Below are 20721 nucleotides of genomic sequence, written 5' to 3' on the forward strand. Positions count from 1 at the left end.
AAAAAGAAGGTTATGTATTTGCCGGCGTTGATTTGCTTTTTCTAGTTTCTTACTTTGTTTTTCTTTGCCAATGACATATTGATTCGGTTTGTTTCTCTGACATGTCTTGATATACTTGTGTTTCATGTCATTTAACGTTTACTTTATTCTAAGTGGTCGAAAATTATTAATTTTGTATTAGAAATAGCCAAACAATGATATTTGTTGTAATATGGTTGATTTTAGAAATAAACTATTCCAGAAGAGATTATATGTGATATATGTGCCTTTTAAGGGGCTATTTAATTTTGTCACACAGAAACACAAGCAACAGAGCAACTTCCTATGCATTAGGGTAATTTGACAATGGCTGAAGTGGCTGGGCAATATGAAAGTGTGACATTAATGCCAAATGACGCAAAAAAAAAAATACACAAACACCAGACCTCTTATTATCATTGATTGGCATTAAATGTGAATTTTGTTGTTAAGGGAGAACAATTATTTTCAGTTCGAGTAAATACTACTTTTGTAATGAAAAGTCTGAGAGGCACATTTTCATGGACCTTTTTATAACTCAAAATGCATTATGTCCACCATACGAAGTTACACAATCATCACAAATAGATATCTTTATTTGATTACTTTATTTTTTATTTTCGTGGTTGATATTGCACAATTTTTTGAAGAAAAAAAATACATCTTAGAGCAATAAGCTTTTGGAATTTTGGATTATTTTTTTTTTATTGGTAACATTCATAATACCACCCAATGATTTTTTTTTTTTTATTTTAGAGATATTTTGCAGAAAGCTCCTCATGTAGGAATTATAAAGACGTCAAATAAAGGTTCCCTATGTAATATGTCTTTGTAACTATGCTGTCACCTTCATTTTTCTTTCAAGAAATATATTTTAGACAAAAACGTGTATTTTCTTCTGCTTCTTCATCTTCTTCTATTACGATGATGTACTTGTATTTTCAGTCTGTTTGCTTTGATGTGCAATTGTAAAGCGCATTGAGCATTTAATCAAAGTGGAGAACGGCGCTATAGAAATTGTATGTATTATTATTATTATTACTATTATAAATTACATGCATCATGAGGAACATCAAATGTATGACTGCATCACTGAGATCGCCATTTGAGTGTGATTGCTTTTGTGTGTATGTCTGTGTGTGCGTGTGTGTGTGTGTGTACGTATGTTCATGTTGCCTTCTTTAAAAAAAAAGAAAAAAAAACATGATTTTGGCAAATGCTTGGGATGCGAATTGAAAAAGTCCCGCTTCGTTCACTCATGTATGGCTTCTAATCTATTATTAATTATTTACTCTCCTATAAGCACTGGCAAACTGTTTGTACAAAATGCGAATGGCATTTGGGGCCGCTAGGTATGACAGTGTTTACTTTTATGTTATCCTCTCCCGGTATCATTAAATGTCTCTTTTGAGCAATTCATACTTCTGAATTATTTGCTAGGAAACAATGAAGCTAATGGAAGAGCAATCTGCGCCAACTCGCAATTTAGATTTTACTTCGTTTCATCATCAAGGTTCAATCATGGCAGGTGTACCTGGCCAGAAATTGTTTGAACTGTTGACGTGTTTCTGTCGAAAAAAAAAATGCTCGGGCGTTATTGAGCCGGCTTGACAGTTACTAAACGCACCAATAACACTGTCGTTATCCAATCCATTCCAGCAATCAATCCATACAAAATGACAAAGCTTGTCACCTCTAGAGAGTGCCCATGTTTACGAATTGAACATCTGACATACTTTTTCTACGACGATGCCATCCATTAGTAACAGAAAATAATTCCGCAGGCAGACAAGCTAACATTAAAGACTTTGTGTCTCTCTGAGAAAGCGCCGTGAAAAGTTTTCCCTCTCAAGTTCCTCATTTTACCCTTGATCACGAGAAACAAAACATCAAGGTGACAATGTGACAGGAATGAGCATATTGCACTGAATTACTGAATTCATGTACCTGTTTTTTCTTTTTTATTTCACAAGCACAACAATAATGGTAAATAGTACCTTTGACCAATATTAATACTTGTCATCATGTATGGGTTAAAGTGTCTGTTTTTTGCTATCGGGGGATGCTTGTAACGGTCTGTGTGAATAAAAAAGGAATAGATTGAGTTTTGCATAATAAAGTCAAAATTTTATGCATTTTTACAAATAAAGTTTTGTATGAAAAGTACATAAGGCTTTGGATCGTGAGTGTTTACTTAAATTATGTGCAGATTTTTCCGGCTGACAAATGAGTGCGAAAAACAAGTGCCACACCTGATTATGGCAGAGCAATTTGGGGAAATTGTGCCTGACGGAATAACAATCGGCATAATGAGAAATGATTGCAAGATCACATTTAAAGTAGACCGCTATTATTAAAACCTTGGCAGTACAGTCTACGTAACTCGGAGCTTGACTTCAAATTACGGACCCCGCCGAGATTTCGTCTGCAATAAGATTTAAGCTATTATTGCCATTAATATTGATTGGTGATGTGAAAGCCAATATGTGTCGTGGCAGTATAGGCATCAAGTCAAAAAAAAAAAAAAAAGAGGAACAGAAGAACGGAAGGAAAATGTCCCCAGCGGCTGCGGAATGTGAATTGTCCTGAATTTGAAAAAAATATCGAGCAATTTAAGCGTCTCTGATCAGTCCATTTCTGCCGTTTGATAGAAGTGATGTGATTACATAAAATGTATGCTGATGTACATATGAATACGTTATTTATATGCATATGATATTATGAGATTGCTGAAACCTAGCTATAGCGGTCACACGAATGAAACAACAAAATACCTGTATAGACATGTGGCCATTGTAAACAGGTTATTTTTTTTTTGTTTTGCTGTATTTAATAGACAAATAGTAGACATACACACGTGTATTGATGCATGTATTAATATATGTGATGTGTATGTTGACCTAATATTTTTATATACCTCATTTGATGAATCCTCGATTCTGATTGGTTAAAGGTGCAGTCACTAGTTTTCGCTATACTGCCCGGAAGTCAGCTAGTGTTTTTTTTTTCAAGTTGCACGTCTGTCTATCCTGCGCGTGTATTTGCACGTTGTGAAATTGCAGTTTATGTAATTTTTCTGTCCGGTATCACTACAACTCCATTTTGATATAAATATGTACATAGATATCTTGATCACATGGAATGCAGTATCAGAAAAAAAAACAAACAAACAAACAAACAAACAAACACGAATATCGACTGCTCCTTTTCAGGTCAATGTGTCCTTGGTGATTTCCCAACAGTGCTATGCCTCTTGATTTCATCTCGTGGCATAGCACTGTTAAGAAATCACCTCTGGGCAATATTTTTCTTTCTTTCTTTTTTACCGTAGATTATTCTAAATTAACATAATAAAACATGTATATAATACATCAACAATGTATAGCCTATAATATATTCTTGCTTGTTTTGTATACTTTTTTTTAAATCTAAAGATAAAGTGCAATCAATGTCATTCTATAACGATAATCCTAATATTGGCACAATTCAACCACTTTAGTGAGGTTATAAATGTTAGGACGGCAGCCACACTTTTCTTGCAAACATAATAAACTACCAGCATTGTGTATTACTAGAACAGTGTGTAAAAAGAGAGAGGATCTAATAGTGCACATATGATTAATTAAAATGAAAATTGAAATTGGAGTATACGTATCCTTGAATAACATAGAACATCCCTTTCTGGCACCACAGCTTCGGTTTTAAAAAGGAAAGAAATAGCGAAAAATAAACTTGGTTTCTACACGTACTTCATGTAAGAAGTAGACAAAACAAAATATATAGTTTTTACGTGGAAGAAAATAGTACAGACCGGTGATGTATTTCATATAACTGATCACATTGTTTGCAAGATTGTTTTCGTATTGTCATATTCAATTCACTCGGTAATTTTCCTCTTGTCCAATTTCTTAGTCTATAGGGATATCTGAATGTTGCTTATTGTTTTTGATATAGTCCTTCTTGAACATGAATGCATAAAGAAGAGATAAACAAGTCATTGTTAATCCCCTATGGTTTATATTTATCACACTCATGGGTCAGTCGTCTACTTCAGAGACGTGACCAGAACAAGTGACATTCTCCAAAGTGAAAGCCGTGATTTAGTCAAACATGGATTCCTAGCACTCTTCCGCAATCCCTTTCCCACAAACCCCGCCCCACATCTCCACCTCCTAGCTCCACCCCCCCCCCCCCCCCCACCACAAACCTTCACTGTGGCTGTCCTTGTGGCTTCATTGGACGAATAGAGGAGCGCCCAAAGGAGACACCATCCCTTCGAATTAGTTCAGACAGCGCGTAGCATTGATAATAAGCCCGAGGGAACGAACCTCGAACATACAGATATCCAATAAATCGATGAACATCATCACAATAACGATGAAATATACCGAACGTCTTTTGTCTTCATTGTATTCTTCTCATGATCCTTTAATTCACTTGTGCATTCTTTTTATTTTGATGACGTATGTGCCGTTAAGGATAAAAGTTTCCTGAGATTTGATGTTAGATTATAAAGGGAAGAGGGAGATTATACAGAATACGGGGGAAAAGTTACTCTGATTCTGTTATTCTTGTTGTCGCCTTTTTGGTTTTGTTTTCTGATCTTTCTTTTTCTTTCCCTTCTTTGCACATAAGTCCATGTTCGTCTCTGGGTCTGTTATCTCCCCTACCGAGGCTCAAATAATGCATAGGCAAAATCATTAAAGACATCGTCTTATTTGGATAGCAAATATTCAACTACTCTGTCTACTGCTGATAAATTGTGCATTTTCGATACTAGTGCAAGCCAAAACACAATACCCCACCCAACACACACACACACACACACACACACACACCCAAACATTAAAACAATCACTGATAAAAAAAGCAATTATAGACATGATAGATGCGAAAGTAAAACGAATTTTGGTTAATCCAAATTATAGAATGCAGTAATGGGGGCGAGGCTGATGAATAATGAAAACTGTTTCGATGATTTTTATCATTCCTACATTAATAGTTAGCATTTTCCTATAGTTATATTGATCAATAGAAAATGATATCAGTGTAATTATATATACATATATTTATATATAATCATATACCTATTTTCGTATCTATGTTAACATGCATACATAGAAATTATATAAGTAAGATGAAACGGATGAACCGGACTTATTTTTTAATAACCTTTTTAAGTTATAATTAAGAGTTCTTCTTTGTTTAATTTCAGACATAAACTCTAATCAACTCTATTTTATCATTATAACTTGCTTGACTAAAATATGTTAACTTGTTATCCATATCATTCTCCCGTTATAAGTGACAGATTTACTCGGAATATTATGTTTGGTTGCCACATAGTCTCAGCTTTTTGCTTCCGAAGAATCTTTGAACTCACCCTCATAATTTGAATTTGTTTTATAGGTTAGATACGCATGTAATAGGGCCTACTTACGTTCACCTTTCTTCTTCTCTTGAATCTCATCTGTTCTTCTTTTATTTCATTTTGACCCTTTTCCTGTACTATTTTAGCTTCTAGTTATGCCCTTAGTATTCATTTTGTGGCCTATCTCTACTGCAAGACGTGTTCAAATTGTTATTTCTTCCCTGGGACCCGCAGTTAACCAAGCTCTATTTTCGCTGCTCCTTCACATTCCACATTGTTTAGTAATAAATCTTTTGTTTCATCTCACGCAGGCACACGTTCTAATTATAATCCACTTTATATGCTGTCCTTGTATGTACATTTTTTATATAAGTATTAAATCGATGTCAAGTGAAATAAGAAAATAAATGAACAATAATTGCCCACTGTGTTTTGAGTGTAATACCGATGCAGTTTCAGCAATCAAATCGAATCAAAATAAAGACACATACAGAAACCATCGTATAACATCAAGAGGAGAGCCGTCCCAACTGTAGTCTATGAATAGTAGGGAAGACAACGAGAATTGCTTTGTGTATTCTTTGGAAATCTCTAACTTTCCATGATTCCACTCCCCCCCCCCCCCCTCCCCAATTTAGCAGAGCCCACTTGTTACTTCACGAGAAGGAAATTGAAGGATAGGCCGAAGGGCATTCTTACTGGAAGTCAGTCGGGCTCAAACCCATCTCCTTGCCCCTTTGCCCCTGTGATTGACAGTTAATATGGCGACGCAAAGAAACACAGCGGCGCATGGAACGGTTCTTCATAAAATTCACATGCTTGCCTTTTCGAGACGAGTGTTTACGGCCTTGGAATTTTAATAACGACAAACAGGTCAAAATAATGCTCGCGCAGACGTGCTGACGTGAAAGATGTGTATTCAGTCGCTAAGGCTTGTGCGGTTTATGACAGACAAATATAAATAAGTAAACAAAAAAATAATGACGACCTGCTATCCAAATAAAGTTGTAGTTCGTACGGAGTTAGATAAGCAGGTCAACTATTACAAATTGCTATACGTCCTTAGATACAACATTGTTCCAATACCACTTTTAACGCATTTTGCCTGAAAAACGTACAATTTCAGTCATATTGCACTTGAATTTCATTTTGAGGTTCTCCGTAGAAAACGTTTTTGTCTCAACAATACGACTGTGCAATACATCCCATTACGATTTACACATCGATTTAGTCCAGCAAACTGTAGTAAAATATAAACAATTTTAGAATGGACATAGACACACGCACATGAACGCAAACACGTGCATGTGCCCTGTTGCTTCAAAATGTTACGCTCATGTCTTTTTTTTTATACAGAGGAAGTACAAGGCTCCACCTGCGCCTTCCTCCATTTCTACCCTAAATCTCGTTAGCTCTTTAACCTACTTTCATTGTTAATCAGACGAAAGACTTCTAGATCACGAACACGGCTCATTATGCAGCAACATTACTTTCCCTTGTTGACCGTCTAATCTTATTTCTGCACATTCAGCTTCAGGGAGACATAATGACGACGTACGTGGTCGTGCACCTCTTGCAAGGTCTTCGTGCCTACTTTCTGAAACCATGTCAGTGAAGCAGTGCTTCCAAAGTCATGGTAAACGGATGCATTTGAGCCAGCGTGACCGGGTATCAAACCGCCTCTGATAAAACCTAAAAGTAGCGATTGATAAGAAAACTATACTATTACAAGGGAAAAGGCAACTTTAGAGGATATAAATGAAATGATTTCTAACGAAGATTCTGGCAAAACCTTTTAGTGAGAAAAAAGGAATGTTTGCTTTTAGGAATTCAAGAAAGTGCAATCTGCAATATCTTCCTTTGGCATTTAGAATTTCAGAGGCAGTTGTGTCTCAGCCTAATAGTTACATTTCCTTTTTAAGAAACACAAAACATTAAAGAAAGTCATACAGTGTGATTTTCGTCACGAGTTTATTCACTTTAACGCTAACAATGATTTTTCTGCGTTTTTATGAGTATAGATCAACAGTAGTTATTGATTATAAGTCATCAATACTCAGTAAAACCAGATAGGCGCAAAGACTCAGTGATGTATAACAACTGATGAAGGCTTCTTTCAGCAATTGAGAATATCAAAACTCCACTATGACTGTCTCCTTGTGTCTTCTTATCATTAAATCACGCGTTGAGGCCAGAGGAATGCACATAGCTTGAATTGCGAAGAAGCATTATTAGCGATTCTGCAGCATTATAGTAAAAGCATTCTGGCATGGTCAGTCCGAAAATAGAATCTCGCCCTATGATTCTTTCATTCCGCAAACATTTACCTATCTAGACATACATATCCAAGCATGTCTGCATGCGATTATGGCATCGCTGCGAGTATCTTAAAATAGCCTTTTACGTGTCAATCAGCCACTCAGTGCCACGTAAAGCCAAACGTCCGCCATGAATCTTCTTTGGTGCTAATCAAGTATGCCAATATTTGAATAAGTTGAATTCGATGTTTGGCTTCAGGGGAGCTAGCTAGTCGCCAAAGCTCGAAAATATCCCAGTCCTCTCTTCTTCACCAAGGCAGCGTCCATCTGAACACATGTATTTTATCCTTTTTTCCCTCACTACAACTAAGATGTCTCTTTTGTAAACCCTCTTCAAATCTAATTTGCGACGTGTTTTCTGATATAAGAAATGTATACCTACCAAAGGCAATGGTCATGCAGGTGGACATCATATTTTGATATCAATCAAAATGTAATTCTTTAGTTTATTATGTAAAATGATACAGTGCGCGTTTATGCATCATTGACATCGTTGAGACGTCAAGGAAACACAGCTGGCTCAACAATAAATAACAAAAGAAAAAAAAAAAGGTCCATGCACACCAATGAATAACGCGAAGGCATGGCACTGTGTGTATCTGAAATATTTCGTTCTGTTCTCGAGATTAAAGTTTGATATCGGGCCTTAATTCGTTCTTCAAGACTCCACAAACCTTCCCGAGGCAGTATCCATCATAGTTAGAGTGAAATACTGTCATTTCCAGATTTACTCGCAAATTTCAAACTGCCTTTCTGTCTCGCCAGTGTACCTTCTCCATCCCATACATGTCTTGCCTTCCTTCCCTGAGGAGAATGAAGTCTAACCTCCCCTTATCGCGATATGGTCTCCTATACCAGTCATCTGAATGAATCTTCTTATCTTCGGTAGATGTAAACAGAGTGACATGAAGCAGATGATAATGTGATGTGACGTACGATATCTAAAACTCGGCTCCTCTTCTACATCTTAATATTTTTGTGGCCTTTATCAAGGTATAGTACTTTGCCTCTACAGTATCAAAGTGTGATGTCTCTTTACAATCTTGGTTGTGCTTATAAGTCTCGAATGAAGACTGCAAAATGCCGTTGTGGTTTTTGTGACAGTCGACATAGATGCAGCAGGGATTTATAAAGGGATGTGATTGACTTGTTTTATTAACAAGTTTGCTTTATTACTTTAAGCACTTCTTAATGCATCAAAGTGGTGCTATTTATAAGACAGTAATTCTAAACTTTAAAATTAAACTCTTAATCATAATTATCTTCAGAAAGGTTATTAACAAAAATTAGGTGAATGTGATTGTTTTCTGAGCTGAAGATGTGTGAGTACGTGGAAGGTGCATTTAATCTTTTTCGTTTCTTGGGTAAGAATGAATCGCTTAGTTGTTTGTTTTTTTAATGAAACATATGCGTCAATAAATCTGGCAAGTCGTCGGGGATAGTAGTTACATGAATGTGGCCATTAAATCTACATCTTTCAACAGATGAATGACAGAATAACGAAATAGTAAACATAATTATGTTGTTTTTGGTTTTGTTCACATTGAGAGACAATTTATTTGGATCCATTCTATGAAATGACTTTAGTCCTCCACATTCTAGACAGGCTGTAGGGTTTCGATGTGAAAAATAAATGTTTGCATGGTAAACAAAAGAAAGGACAAGCAGTTTGATGAGCTTTTGAAATCATTAAACGTATAAAGAATGAATTCTGACACACTCATCTTGTCTGTCACTTCTTTTCTTCGTTCTTTTTGACTTTCTTCGCGTCGTTTGCAGGTTAAGTTCAAATGGTGAACACGTCGCTCTACTAGGGACTGGAATGCGTTATAGGCCTTTGGCAAAATACGAATGGGGCTGTACATTGTGCAATTAATGCAGTGTTGCATTGCCCAATACCTTTCTTTAATTCATGAAAGCACCTTCAGATTGCTGCCCATAAACATTAATGGAAAGAAATATGCACCAATACAAATCATTATTATCTTTATGCAAAACCTTTTTGATATTTCACGACTATGCAGGAAATTGCAGCACTCGGACTGTGAAATGAGTGATCAGATATTGTCTGAAATGGCCTTTGTCTTGTTTGGGCTCTATTTCATCCGCTCAAGCCGAACCCCCCCCCCCCAAGAAAAAAAAAACAACAACAACAACAAATGAATAAAAATCTAAACTAAAATCGCTTGTCTTTTATCCTACCGCTGACTTTACATGACTATCTTGATAAGTGCATGTGTCGCAGCCATTTCCAGACCCAATAGATAGGTTGGAGGTGGTAAGATTGAATCATTGTAATTGGGTCACCCTTCAGGTGTGCCGGCTCAAGACCAGAAATACAACAAAAAATTGTCAAGGGGAATCAGGATTTCGCACATAATCAGAGCGCAAGTTTGCAGTCTGAAGAGGCTCACTCCCCGCCCTTCCACTACAATACAGTCAGATAATCAGTGCTAGCTGGAAAGTCGATAGCGGGTCATTTTCCGAATTAACAAAGTGGTGGCTGACGCGGCACATACAAAGACTTCGTGCGTGACGAGAAAAACGGCCGATGGGACGATGGAATGTGAATGTCTCATCCCTCTGTTGGGTACCCCTGAGGAATCAGCCATCGAAAGACACAACCACATTCATGTCGGCAGCCCGGAACTTTCTGGCGCTAGAATCTTGATGTGATCGGATCTCATTGACTACAACTCAGATACGCCATGTACAAAGAAAATGCATGCATTTTGCCATCTCTCAGTGAGGCTACGTAGTGAAGTTATATGTCACCACCTCTAAGTTTTAATTCACAGAGTTACGTACTCACCCAGCCGTGCTAACTCTGCTACCATAATTATTATGGTACATTACGCGCGTAAACAGTGCATGTACGAGCATGCGCACCGTCGGGTGTGCATCCCCATGACATCTACATCAAGAATCTTTTTAAGCTACATACGTAATTGTTTTAGTACAAATCTTCAACTGTTTTTTTCACAAACCTAAATCTAAAGTCGTATTTGAAGCATGTTGATATAGAAAAAGGTATTTAAAAACTCTATTTCAGCGCCAGGGATATCAGGTGCTTTAGACAGGTGTCACACTGTTCCGAAATTGACACAAGATTGCCATACGAATATGGAAATTTCAACATTGCACGAAGTTGACCACGAACCTTGTTAACAGCCAATCAACAATCGAAGCAAATACGATGCCTACAGAAGTCACACGAGGACACCCGAACCACACCAGAATACACGAGAAGTGACTCTTTATCCTAACATGGACCTTTACAAGATCTTCGGGCTATTCTTTAGCTTGCCAAAGATTTTCCTAGCCGCCGCTTACGAAGTTGCTGCCAGATCCTGAGAAAATCCATCCGGGATCATACGATGGCATTAAGATGACCTAACGAATGACCCCAGATTCATTAAACCACAGCCGAATTTGAACATTTCCTTTATCGTGTGTACATCTTCCGTCAATTTTGGGACAGTGTGACGCCATAAGTTTATTACAATTCTGGCCAATGTGTGATATAGTCCGTGTCAATGCCAAGATTTGTCCCTTTGTAAAGATCGCATTCCAAAGACTTTAGGGAGGGCTTACCTTCCCAACTGCTTTCAGGGAATACAAGTCTGCTAATATATCGTTGTTAACAACCCCTTTAAAATGGCACAGTGCATACACCCAAGACCAAACACAATTGAGGAATGGACAAGATACATACTTAAAAGACAAGAGGTATCTTGCGGTGCCCGGGGTCTGACGTCATTCGGGTGGCTAGTCAAAACAAGACCGGTGTGCAGCTGAATGTAGGACTAGCCTTTCAACCAGCCACTCTGATTTCAATTTGGCCAGGGTTAGCCGATAGGGCGGCTTTTAAACACCGGGGCACCCGTGTCATCACGAAGAGGCGGTCATGTTACGTGTAATTGCATATGACACTGGCCGTCGCCAAATAAGCAGGATTCGTGTTGAATGTCGCAGATCTACACGCACGGTCCAATCGACGAGACGATGGCACAATGTTTGCAATACTTATCGGAGGGCTGCCTGTTCCCATTTATCACATGGCATTAGGGTGATCTACAAACTTCCCCCATATCTTCGCCGGTCATCAGGAACAAAAAGGGCACGGAAAAGGCCACTAACCTGTATGACGATTGTGTCGGTCAGTCACACGGATAAAATTGAGGCTTATACACAAAACTTTCCCTCTGAAATATTCTCAGTGCTAGCAGTTGACACCAGTGTTTTATGATATTAGTATTCATGACACTTTTTTGATATTCTTTATTTAAATTTCATTCAATATCAGGCTCATTTTCACAATGAAACTAGTATGAACAAAACTAAGCAGCCGTATTCTTCTCACTTGTGCTGCTGAATCACATTCTTTCTTTTTTAACATACAATAAAATATTTTAATACACACTCACAATACAGTGTATATATATATATATATATATATATATATATATGTGTGTGTGTGTGTGTGTGTGTGTGTGTGTGTGTGTGTGTGTATATACACTTTCATATCATGCTCACTTTAAAGTCGAAGTTATTTTTATGTGACCGACAATGCAAATTGCAATGTGATATAGTGCATTTTTGTATGATCTACCAGAAATACGAGACAAACGTGACAATGACATTGGTTATGACGTGTGCATTGTTTCTCAGCAGATATATTTTATTCATATTCTCTTCTTGGATGGGTGAGGAGGAGACGGCACACTTGGCTGATCTTGGTGTAGTTGTCACACCCTCTCACATGACGATCCGAAACTGGTGTGATGAGCATGCACCATGTGACTCGATCTGTCCCCTTGGGTCCTTTTTTTTTTTAATCGTTTGGTGAGAGCTTTACCGCCATAAGATGTCTTCGCTGTGTAGAGGGAGAGAGATGGGGGGGGGGGGGTAGCTGTTATGCCAATTCTCTGTAAATGTCACGTTTGTGGATGCTGTGTCTTCCGAACCAGGAAATGTTGAAGCGAAGAAAAAGAAAAAGGTGCCTGGACAACTTGACAAAGTCTGTAAATTTGAGAGTAGCCAACACCTCCGGCATTCAAATCGTGTTTACATACGTTAAAGGACACTCTAAATTCACCCAGAAGATCTAAAGAAACCAAAATTAATGTTAAAGGGCAAATCAAGCTAACATGCAGAAGAGAACTTGTGTCTTTGCTTTGGCTTTCCAACGAAGACCATCCAGGACTGCAATTATTTCTGCATTAATACTAGTTAAAAACATGTCTTCGACATCCCACCTACTATTTGGTTCACTAATCAAACCAAATCAAACAAAATACTCGATTCACCATACACGATCGAATGTGCTTGTAGATATCGCATGCCAGTGCATGTCAGGGGCGTCGATTTCCCCTCCCCCCCCCCCCCTATGAAATTGTCGGGGCCAAGCATACCCCCCCCCCCATAATTCCGGGATGTGCAAAAGAAAAAAATTTAAAACAGTTAGACTGCTGAAACATAAATGGCAAATTGTAAGAAAACGTTGCATTTAGCTATTGATGCTAAACAAAATGCTTCATAATTTCGCAATATTCCACCGAAAATTTCACTATATCGTGTTATTCCAATTCTAAAAATGCAAAAGGTACACAGTAAAGATGCACACACGGGAAAAAAGGTGATAAATAACAGGATTTAGTCATTCACATTTACATTTAATATTTATTTTCCTTATAATTATGTTTTTTAGGCAAAATGTAAAAAAACATTTTGTAATAAATGTGCAAAGGACCGTTATATTCTAATTCTAAATATGCAAAAGGTCCCTTAGGTTGGAGGGGGATAGTCCCTTGACCATCCTATCCCCGCTCAGTCCATAGATTTAATATACACGGGGGTATACTTTTGGGATTGAAAAATGTCCAAATATCCCACAAAAGATGTGCACCAGACCATTCAATTTTAGTGTACCCATGTGAAGTAGCGAGAGGTGGCAGATACCATGATGTAGGTATTCATAATTATCACGAACATTTGATTTCTGTAATTTTCCAAGTGTGCACCATATCGTTGAATTTCAATTCTGTAAATGCAAAAGCTCCCTTGTGTTGGAGGGGGGCATAGCCCCTACCACACCCTCCTCCAACCCCCGTCGGTGTCTTTTCTCCCTTGCACATATCCCTTTTTCCCTCCCCTCATCCCCTCCCCCCCCCCCCCCCGTCCTGAAAACGGATCGACGTCCCTGATGCGTGCCGTTGGTTTTCTCTTTAAAGGGGATGGCTAGTAACTGATCAGTGGGAATCAGTGGGAATGCTGGGGGATGATTGTTCCAATTCTTAAGAGTACATTATATATGTATTGTGTGAAAATTATTTGCTTCAGAATGGTATCATATTCAAGTGATGTGCAGTATGCCTGTACAGTATGTCACTGTACAGGCATGCTAACCTGGAAACATTGAACTGCACATTACTTGAATATGAGACCATTCTGAAGCAAATAATTTCACACAACAATAGATATAATATGTACTCGTAAATGAATCCCACAAGGATTGGAACAATCATCCCCCAGCATTCCCACCGATCAGTTACTAGCCATCCCCTTTAAAGTCAAAAGCAGTATTGTACTAAGGTAACCGATTTTGTTCCTAACCTCAACTTATTTTTACAACCGATAATTGTTCGGCGTACCAGCTGTTTTTGCATGAAGTTTCAGCTCATTAATTGTGAAATCTGTAATGTGTTCAGAGAATTTGCCTTCAATTTTTGTTTTGCCTTCAAAGAATAATTGCAGGCCGGGGAAGAGGTTAGCCTGAATGAAAAAGAGTAAAATTTCATGACAGCGAAGAAAATTTTACCGAACCAGGATTAAAGTTAGAAGTTAGATAAAAATCAAATTGTGAAATTTGGCTTTAATATTTCTACGAAACAGTTCTTGAATTATCAATATGACTACGCAAAGTCAATCGATGATGTCATCGCCTCACCAGTAGCAACATAGTTTTTTTTTTTTTTTTTTTTGGGGGGGGGGGCAGAAAATCTTGAAATGTCCAGGAATTTTTTATTGTTATGGAGGGGTTTTGTTGTTTGTCAAACGGAATTATGTCCTAGTTTCAAATCAAACTCCTGGACTTCAGAGGGTGGGTATTGGCTTCCCTTTTCCCTCCATATTCTAGCCATTGTTCCTGTTCGTCATTCTCAAAATCGTGTTTGTGCTTGATACCTGAATGACACTTCTCATCCAAACGGTGAAATGAAAATGAATAACTCGCAATGTCTCACAGCATGTCGCGCATATTGCGTTCCAGTTAACCGCGAGAATAAACTACGAAGAGACAGTCGGGGAGAATTTTCGTTTTCTTACTTTCCCCCAGTGGCTGCGACATATGAATAATACAGTATTCTCGACTAACTCACTGTCATGACGATTGTGCATGTTCCACAGAGCTATCTTTTGCCGTCTTCAAACGAACATCCACATGATTAATCAACGATTTTAAATCTTCCTTGGCAGTTATCAAGCTACCGAAATGATGAGATTATTACAGGAGTCTTTATACGTGCCGAGGCTCTAAATGAAACAAAATGAGAGAGACGTCCTTGGGCTACGGCAATGCCTTCACCTCCCTGGTCCGTCCTTCCCACATCATTGTTCACATACAGTAGAAAAATCTCAGGAGCAGACGACCCAAAGACATGCATACGAAATGCTGAACATACAGACGGGTAGAAAGACATGGCGACAAATACATATTCAGACTCGGGGAGGAATAGAAATACCCGAAATAGTGGACAACTCCCCTTTCCATTTAAAGGAATTCCACTAGATGCGTGTTTTGCATAAAAAGATACCTATAACGTTAAAATCTGTATCGAAAAGTTACAACAAAAACAAAGAAAAGAAACAAAACAATTAAAAACACTTCGGTCTTTACGCATCTGAAAGGAGAATTGAATAACAATGAATGATACTCTTCTCTTTCGGTTTTCGAGAACAATTGATTGTGTACGATATAATTTTGCCGTAAGTTTAATCCGTTGAGAATAGCAACCTATATATCATGATAGTGACTGCTCGTGTTCTCTCCAGAGGGGGTTTTCGTGATACGTGGAGTCACGTATGTTGGTAACTGTTATCCAGCTCAGATGATATTTACACTCTACTCGCAAGTATTTCTCGAGCTCTGCACTGTATGCTGAAATCAAAGTGTCACTAAGTGCTTCTCTGAGGCCTCACACTTTTATGTAGGCCTATAGAACGCTAAAAACAGATAGATGACGGAAAATCATGTTATCCAAAGTTGGTCAAATATGCAAGGCTCGACTAGAAATCAATAGTTTCCCTGTAACTGGTTTCCTAAAAAAAAAAAAAAAAGGAATTAAATTGCTGCTGTACTGTAGCAACGCTAACTCGCAATATATGATGTTGTAAGTGTGTGTGCTAGTGTATGTGTCTGTCTGTCTGTCTGTCTGTAATATGCATAGTGGCCGCGCGTTTTTGTGTGTGTTGTTACAGCACCGGAGAAGTCATAATCTGTTATAATGACACGATATCCTTGTTAATAGTACTTGCCATCTATTGCTTGTCGCCTAGGGTGATTTATGAGGCGTCGGTTTGGTTGGTGCAGTAATCTGGCGAAAGAGTGGGCATGGTGGAGTAATTGCTGTCCTCTATATTAATTAATTGAAAGCAAATCATTTGAAGCGTTCAGCCCCGGACTTACCGGCTGACCGTGTATAAACAAGCGTTAATGAACAAAATGAAAACATTGTGTTTGTGCACTAATTTTTTTTTTTTTTTGTGTGTGTGTGTGTGTGTTGTGTGTGTTTGTGTGTTCATCCGTTTAATCCAAAAAATAATGACTATCTTTTTCCTATTCTATGTTATGTAGGAATGTGTGGAGCGATAGCATGTCTGTCATTACAGCCAAAAGAAAATTTGAAATAAAAAAATAACAAGGAACAAGTGAGAGTGATGAAGAACAGGAGTTTTTTTGTTGGTTTTTTTTTCGTGATCACACCTGGGTCCACGTATGCTGACGAGAGTATAGAGCAATAATAATAAATTTCCCTGAAGTTCTTACTATGAATTGTGTGGAAAACCGTGTGCACCACTTAAGCAGCAAATGATAACAAGGACGACAATAAAAATGATGACGATAATGATAATAATACTAATAATAATAATGATGATGATAATAATAATAATAATAATAATAATAATAATAATAATAATAATAATAATAATAATAATAATAATAATAATAATTATAATTATAATAATAACTGAATAAAATGATGTCATTGTTGATATGTTTGATGTGTCCGCATATTCGTGGACCAAGTTGCATCGTGAAATCAAGACATGATTTAGCAACCTGCAGCTATAAGCTTAAAACATGCTAATGCATTTACTTACTATCCCATAGCCCTCTAAAGCCAGCCGGCAGTTTGCCGTTGCTTTAATGACTATCAGTGCCATATGAAGACGGTAATAGGTGGATCAATAGGTCATTAACAATTGGAGCTTGGAGTATAATGTTGATCGTTAAGGCGTAGTTATGATACCAAAGCAATTTGAAAGAAGAGCAATGAAATCCGATGGACAGTAGCAAAAAACATTTATTTCGGAGTAGGCCCGAGTGGTCGAGGCGAAGATGCTATAGGTAACCAACTTATAGAGCTCTAAAGTCGAAGACGTGTGGATGCGGTTCCTGCAGGGGTTAGATTTTTCAAGTCTCGGATCTTTTTTTTTTTGGGGGGGGGGGGGATTATTTTGTTTTGTGTTGTTTTGATTTTTTTCTTGTTTTGTTTTGTTTTGATTTGTTTTGTTTGTGTGTGTCTGTGCGCGCGCGCGTGTGTGTGTGTATGTGTGTGTATGTGTTGAGTGTATGTGTATGGGGAGGGGATTCGGGATTCCGGCGCTGAAGGAAAAACGAAAGCTCTGCAGCCGAACGTCGCTCTTCCTTTATATCCAAGTTTTTTCTTGTCTTTTTTTTTTTACATTCAGAGCGTTAAATGAATGTGTTTCTCTCATTTACGTCTTGATGACAATCGAAGTTTTTCTTTATTTTCTACTTACAGAGCTGGACTGACGAGTTCTTGCAGTGGAATCCGGATGACTACGGGGGTATCGAGGTGCTAAGCCTTAAGCCATCGGATATCTGGTTACCCGACGTCGCACTTTACGAAAGGTAAACTCCCCCTTACGGCAAATCACGTGAACAGCGATATGACCAGGCCGTGTTTGAGTCCGCTCCCACCCCCCCCCCCCCCATCCCTTTCCTCGCAGATACACTGCTGATAGAATTAGTCGCAGTGTCATCGTGTTCGGGGCATTTGTCAGTGGTTATTGGATTACCATATTAATGAACATTAGTACAGAGACAAGTGGATAGCTCACTTTACCGACGCAATGAAGGGCTTTCGGTTCATATTCAATTTGCTTGACTTTTTTCCCACTCATACCGGACAAAAAGGATATTTCCGCAGTCTAAACAACGTATAATTTTAGCTCCTTATTTAGACGACACCAAGCAGAATGAAATCAGTGGGCGAGAAATATGGGTTTTAACCTTAATCAACTGAATGATCGAAGATGAAGCGCATTATCACTTCATGGTCAAGTTGTTTTCACGATTAATACGATTAAAGTTAGTAAAATCAGACGTTGGACCAATACAATAATAAACAATATTGTGAAAGCTATTGGCAATAAGCATTATTTAGACGTTTTGTATATATATATATATATATATATATATATATATATATATATATATATATATATAATAAAAGCCTGCATTCCTCGCCCCATTATTGTTGGCGTGCAAATAACTTGACAATGCTGAATTTTAGGCGAAAAGGCTGCAGTAGCTATCGTTTTAAATATACGTGCATGCACATCTATGATATCATTATCTCAGCTAATAAACACAGACGACGTTGTGACTAATATCATCATTCGATGAAAACATGTGAAATTTGGAGAAAAAACAAATCCCCAACTTCCTCACTTTACGTCCAATTCTGGTAGAATTTCTCTCAATTTGATTGATCGCGTAATTTTATCTTATTTCATGAAGGCAACTATATAGCGTAGTATTAGACTGCACTTTGCGACAGCCTGGGTTTGACTACTTTGAAACTTATAAGACTAGCTGAGCATAATGAAGAGCACATTCTCCAGGTGTCTTTGTAAGCTTGATGTTGACGCTCTATTCGTGTTCTTTTTTTTCTTGTTTCTTTCTGAAGGGGCAAAGCTTAATATCAAATTAAATAAGTTATCACATGTAGGCGTATGCTTCAGTGAGTTGTCGAAGGAAGTAGTCTGGGGCAATGCTGACGTCATGGAGGGTTGTTGTGAGTCGACTCGCGAGATGCCATCAACCACTGCTTGTAAGAAAACCATCTGATGCAGAGAGATGCTACGACTGTTTTGGGGGAGGCCTGAGAAAAAAAAAAAAAAAAAAAAACCCAATTCATACCGGCTACCTTTCATCCGTTAGTCTTCGCGGCTTTCATGACCACCATCAGTATTATAGTCTCGGCTCCGTCAGAGGGAAATGGTATTTTTCTGCCGAACCAATATGATTATGCCCTGCTTGAGTAACCCTTGACATTATCACCACGGCGAGAGGAACCCAGCGGCACACTGACAGGGCCTTGTGAGCAAGATTAAAACATATTTCGTTTCGATTGACAACGCTTCCTGAAGATATCGAGAAGAGCGGATACGGAATACACGCCGATATGACCAAGCAGTATATACTCTCGGATTTCGATTGAGTCAAAGCTACCATTGGGAGAACTTCTTTTGCTGCAGCGCATGTTGCAACACGCCCAGAGTAGAGTAAAACAATCCACAGATCGGGAATATGAACATCATTACTTTGTGAAGAAAGGCTGTTGAACAAAAGAAAATAAAATCCCACGAATTAGAAATCGTGAATGGTTCTGTTACCTAATTCCATGACAAAACTTGTCACTTGTATTTTTCCTCTCCCACGGAAGCAGCCATTGAAATAAAAAAAAAAATAGTTTAGTTTTTGTCGTGCTGAGTTGAAATAACTTTTTATTTCATCCTGTATTATGACATCTATAATCTGGATGTCAAAAAATCACTTTGGAACTAAATAATTTGATCTTCCCTGCAATTTGTTTGGCCACTCGAAATAGACTACGGAAATAGAAAATAAAAAAGACAATATTTGGTTATCGAGCGGTCATGGGCGTTGTAGCAATTCAAGTAGACAAGTAAGAAGCGAAGAGATAAAGTGATAAGAATGATCAAATTAATGAAATCGGCAGTTTTTGTAGTAATGTGGATAGTAATGTAAGAATTTTCTCTTTTAAAGGGTGGGGGAAGAAAAAAAAGGGGGGTACACCAAATGAGAAGAGGACAAAAAGTGGATGGCGCTGGAGACGAAACGTTAGAAAATGGTGTCATGAATTTTAGTAATATTTGAAACATTAACAATCTCTTCAATCAAATGTTAGCATTTTATCCAGGCTTTCTTTCTGCTTTATATTCAAGTTAGATAGGAGAGAATAGAAAGTTCCCGATATCTTCTTTTAATTTCTGTCTCTGTCGTCGAAACAATGAATTCGATGGTAACGTGCGCCCGGTGTATTTCCGACCTATTGAAGACAACGTGTCTATGATTTCCTCATTACCTGGCTGGTAGTGTGGGGACGATATCAGGATCTCAAAATACAAAAATACAAAAAAAAAAAAAAAAAGATGTCTGTTGTTTACTGGACGGTGGTAAGAGTCAATTTTAGTGTGCCTCGAGTGTGAAACTCTCCCCGACATCACCCTGACAGTGTCACCGACGAAAAGAGAAGAAATCTAGGGCCCAGAGAATCTCATCGCAGCCATGCAGGGTGCTGTAATCAGGGAGGTTATGTGAAGGAAATTCGGATTTCCTGTAGCACACTTCGAAAATTACGCCCTGGCTGCAATGCTTTCCAGATTTATAGAACTGCAGTCTTCACGGGCCAGAAGAAATGCAATCCGCGTGGTTATTTGAGTTTTTGGCGACTCCAAGTC

The 20721-nt window shown here is 38.1% G+C and overlaps 1 protein-coding gene across 1 annotated transcript in view; it reads left to right on the plus strand.

The window, feature by feature from the left end:
• Nucleotides 1-20721, plus strand: part of LOC140237255 (neuronal acetylcholine receptor subunit alpha-10-like) — a 159087-nt gene that overhangs the window by 102357 nt on the left and 36009 nt on the right. Inside the window, exon 5 of the mRNA XM_072317202.1 lies at nucleotides 17754-17863. Coding sequence (XP_072173303.1) covers nucleotides 17754-17863 — 110 coding nt within the window. The remainder of the gene's footprint in view (nucleotides 1-17753; nucleotides 17864-20721) is intronic.

This window comes from Diadema setosum, chromosome 1 (genome assembly GCF_964275005.1).
Source record: "Diadema setosum chromosome 1, eeDiaSeto1, whole genome shotgun sequence".
NCBI lineage: Eukaryota > Metazoa > Echinodermata > Echinoidea > Diadematoida > Diadematidae > Diadema > Diadema setosum.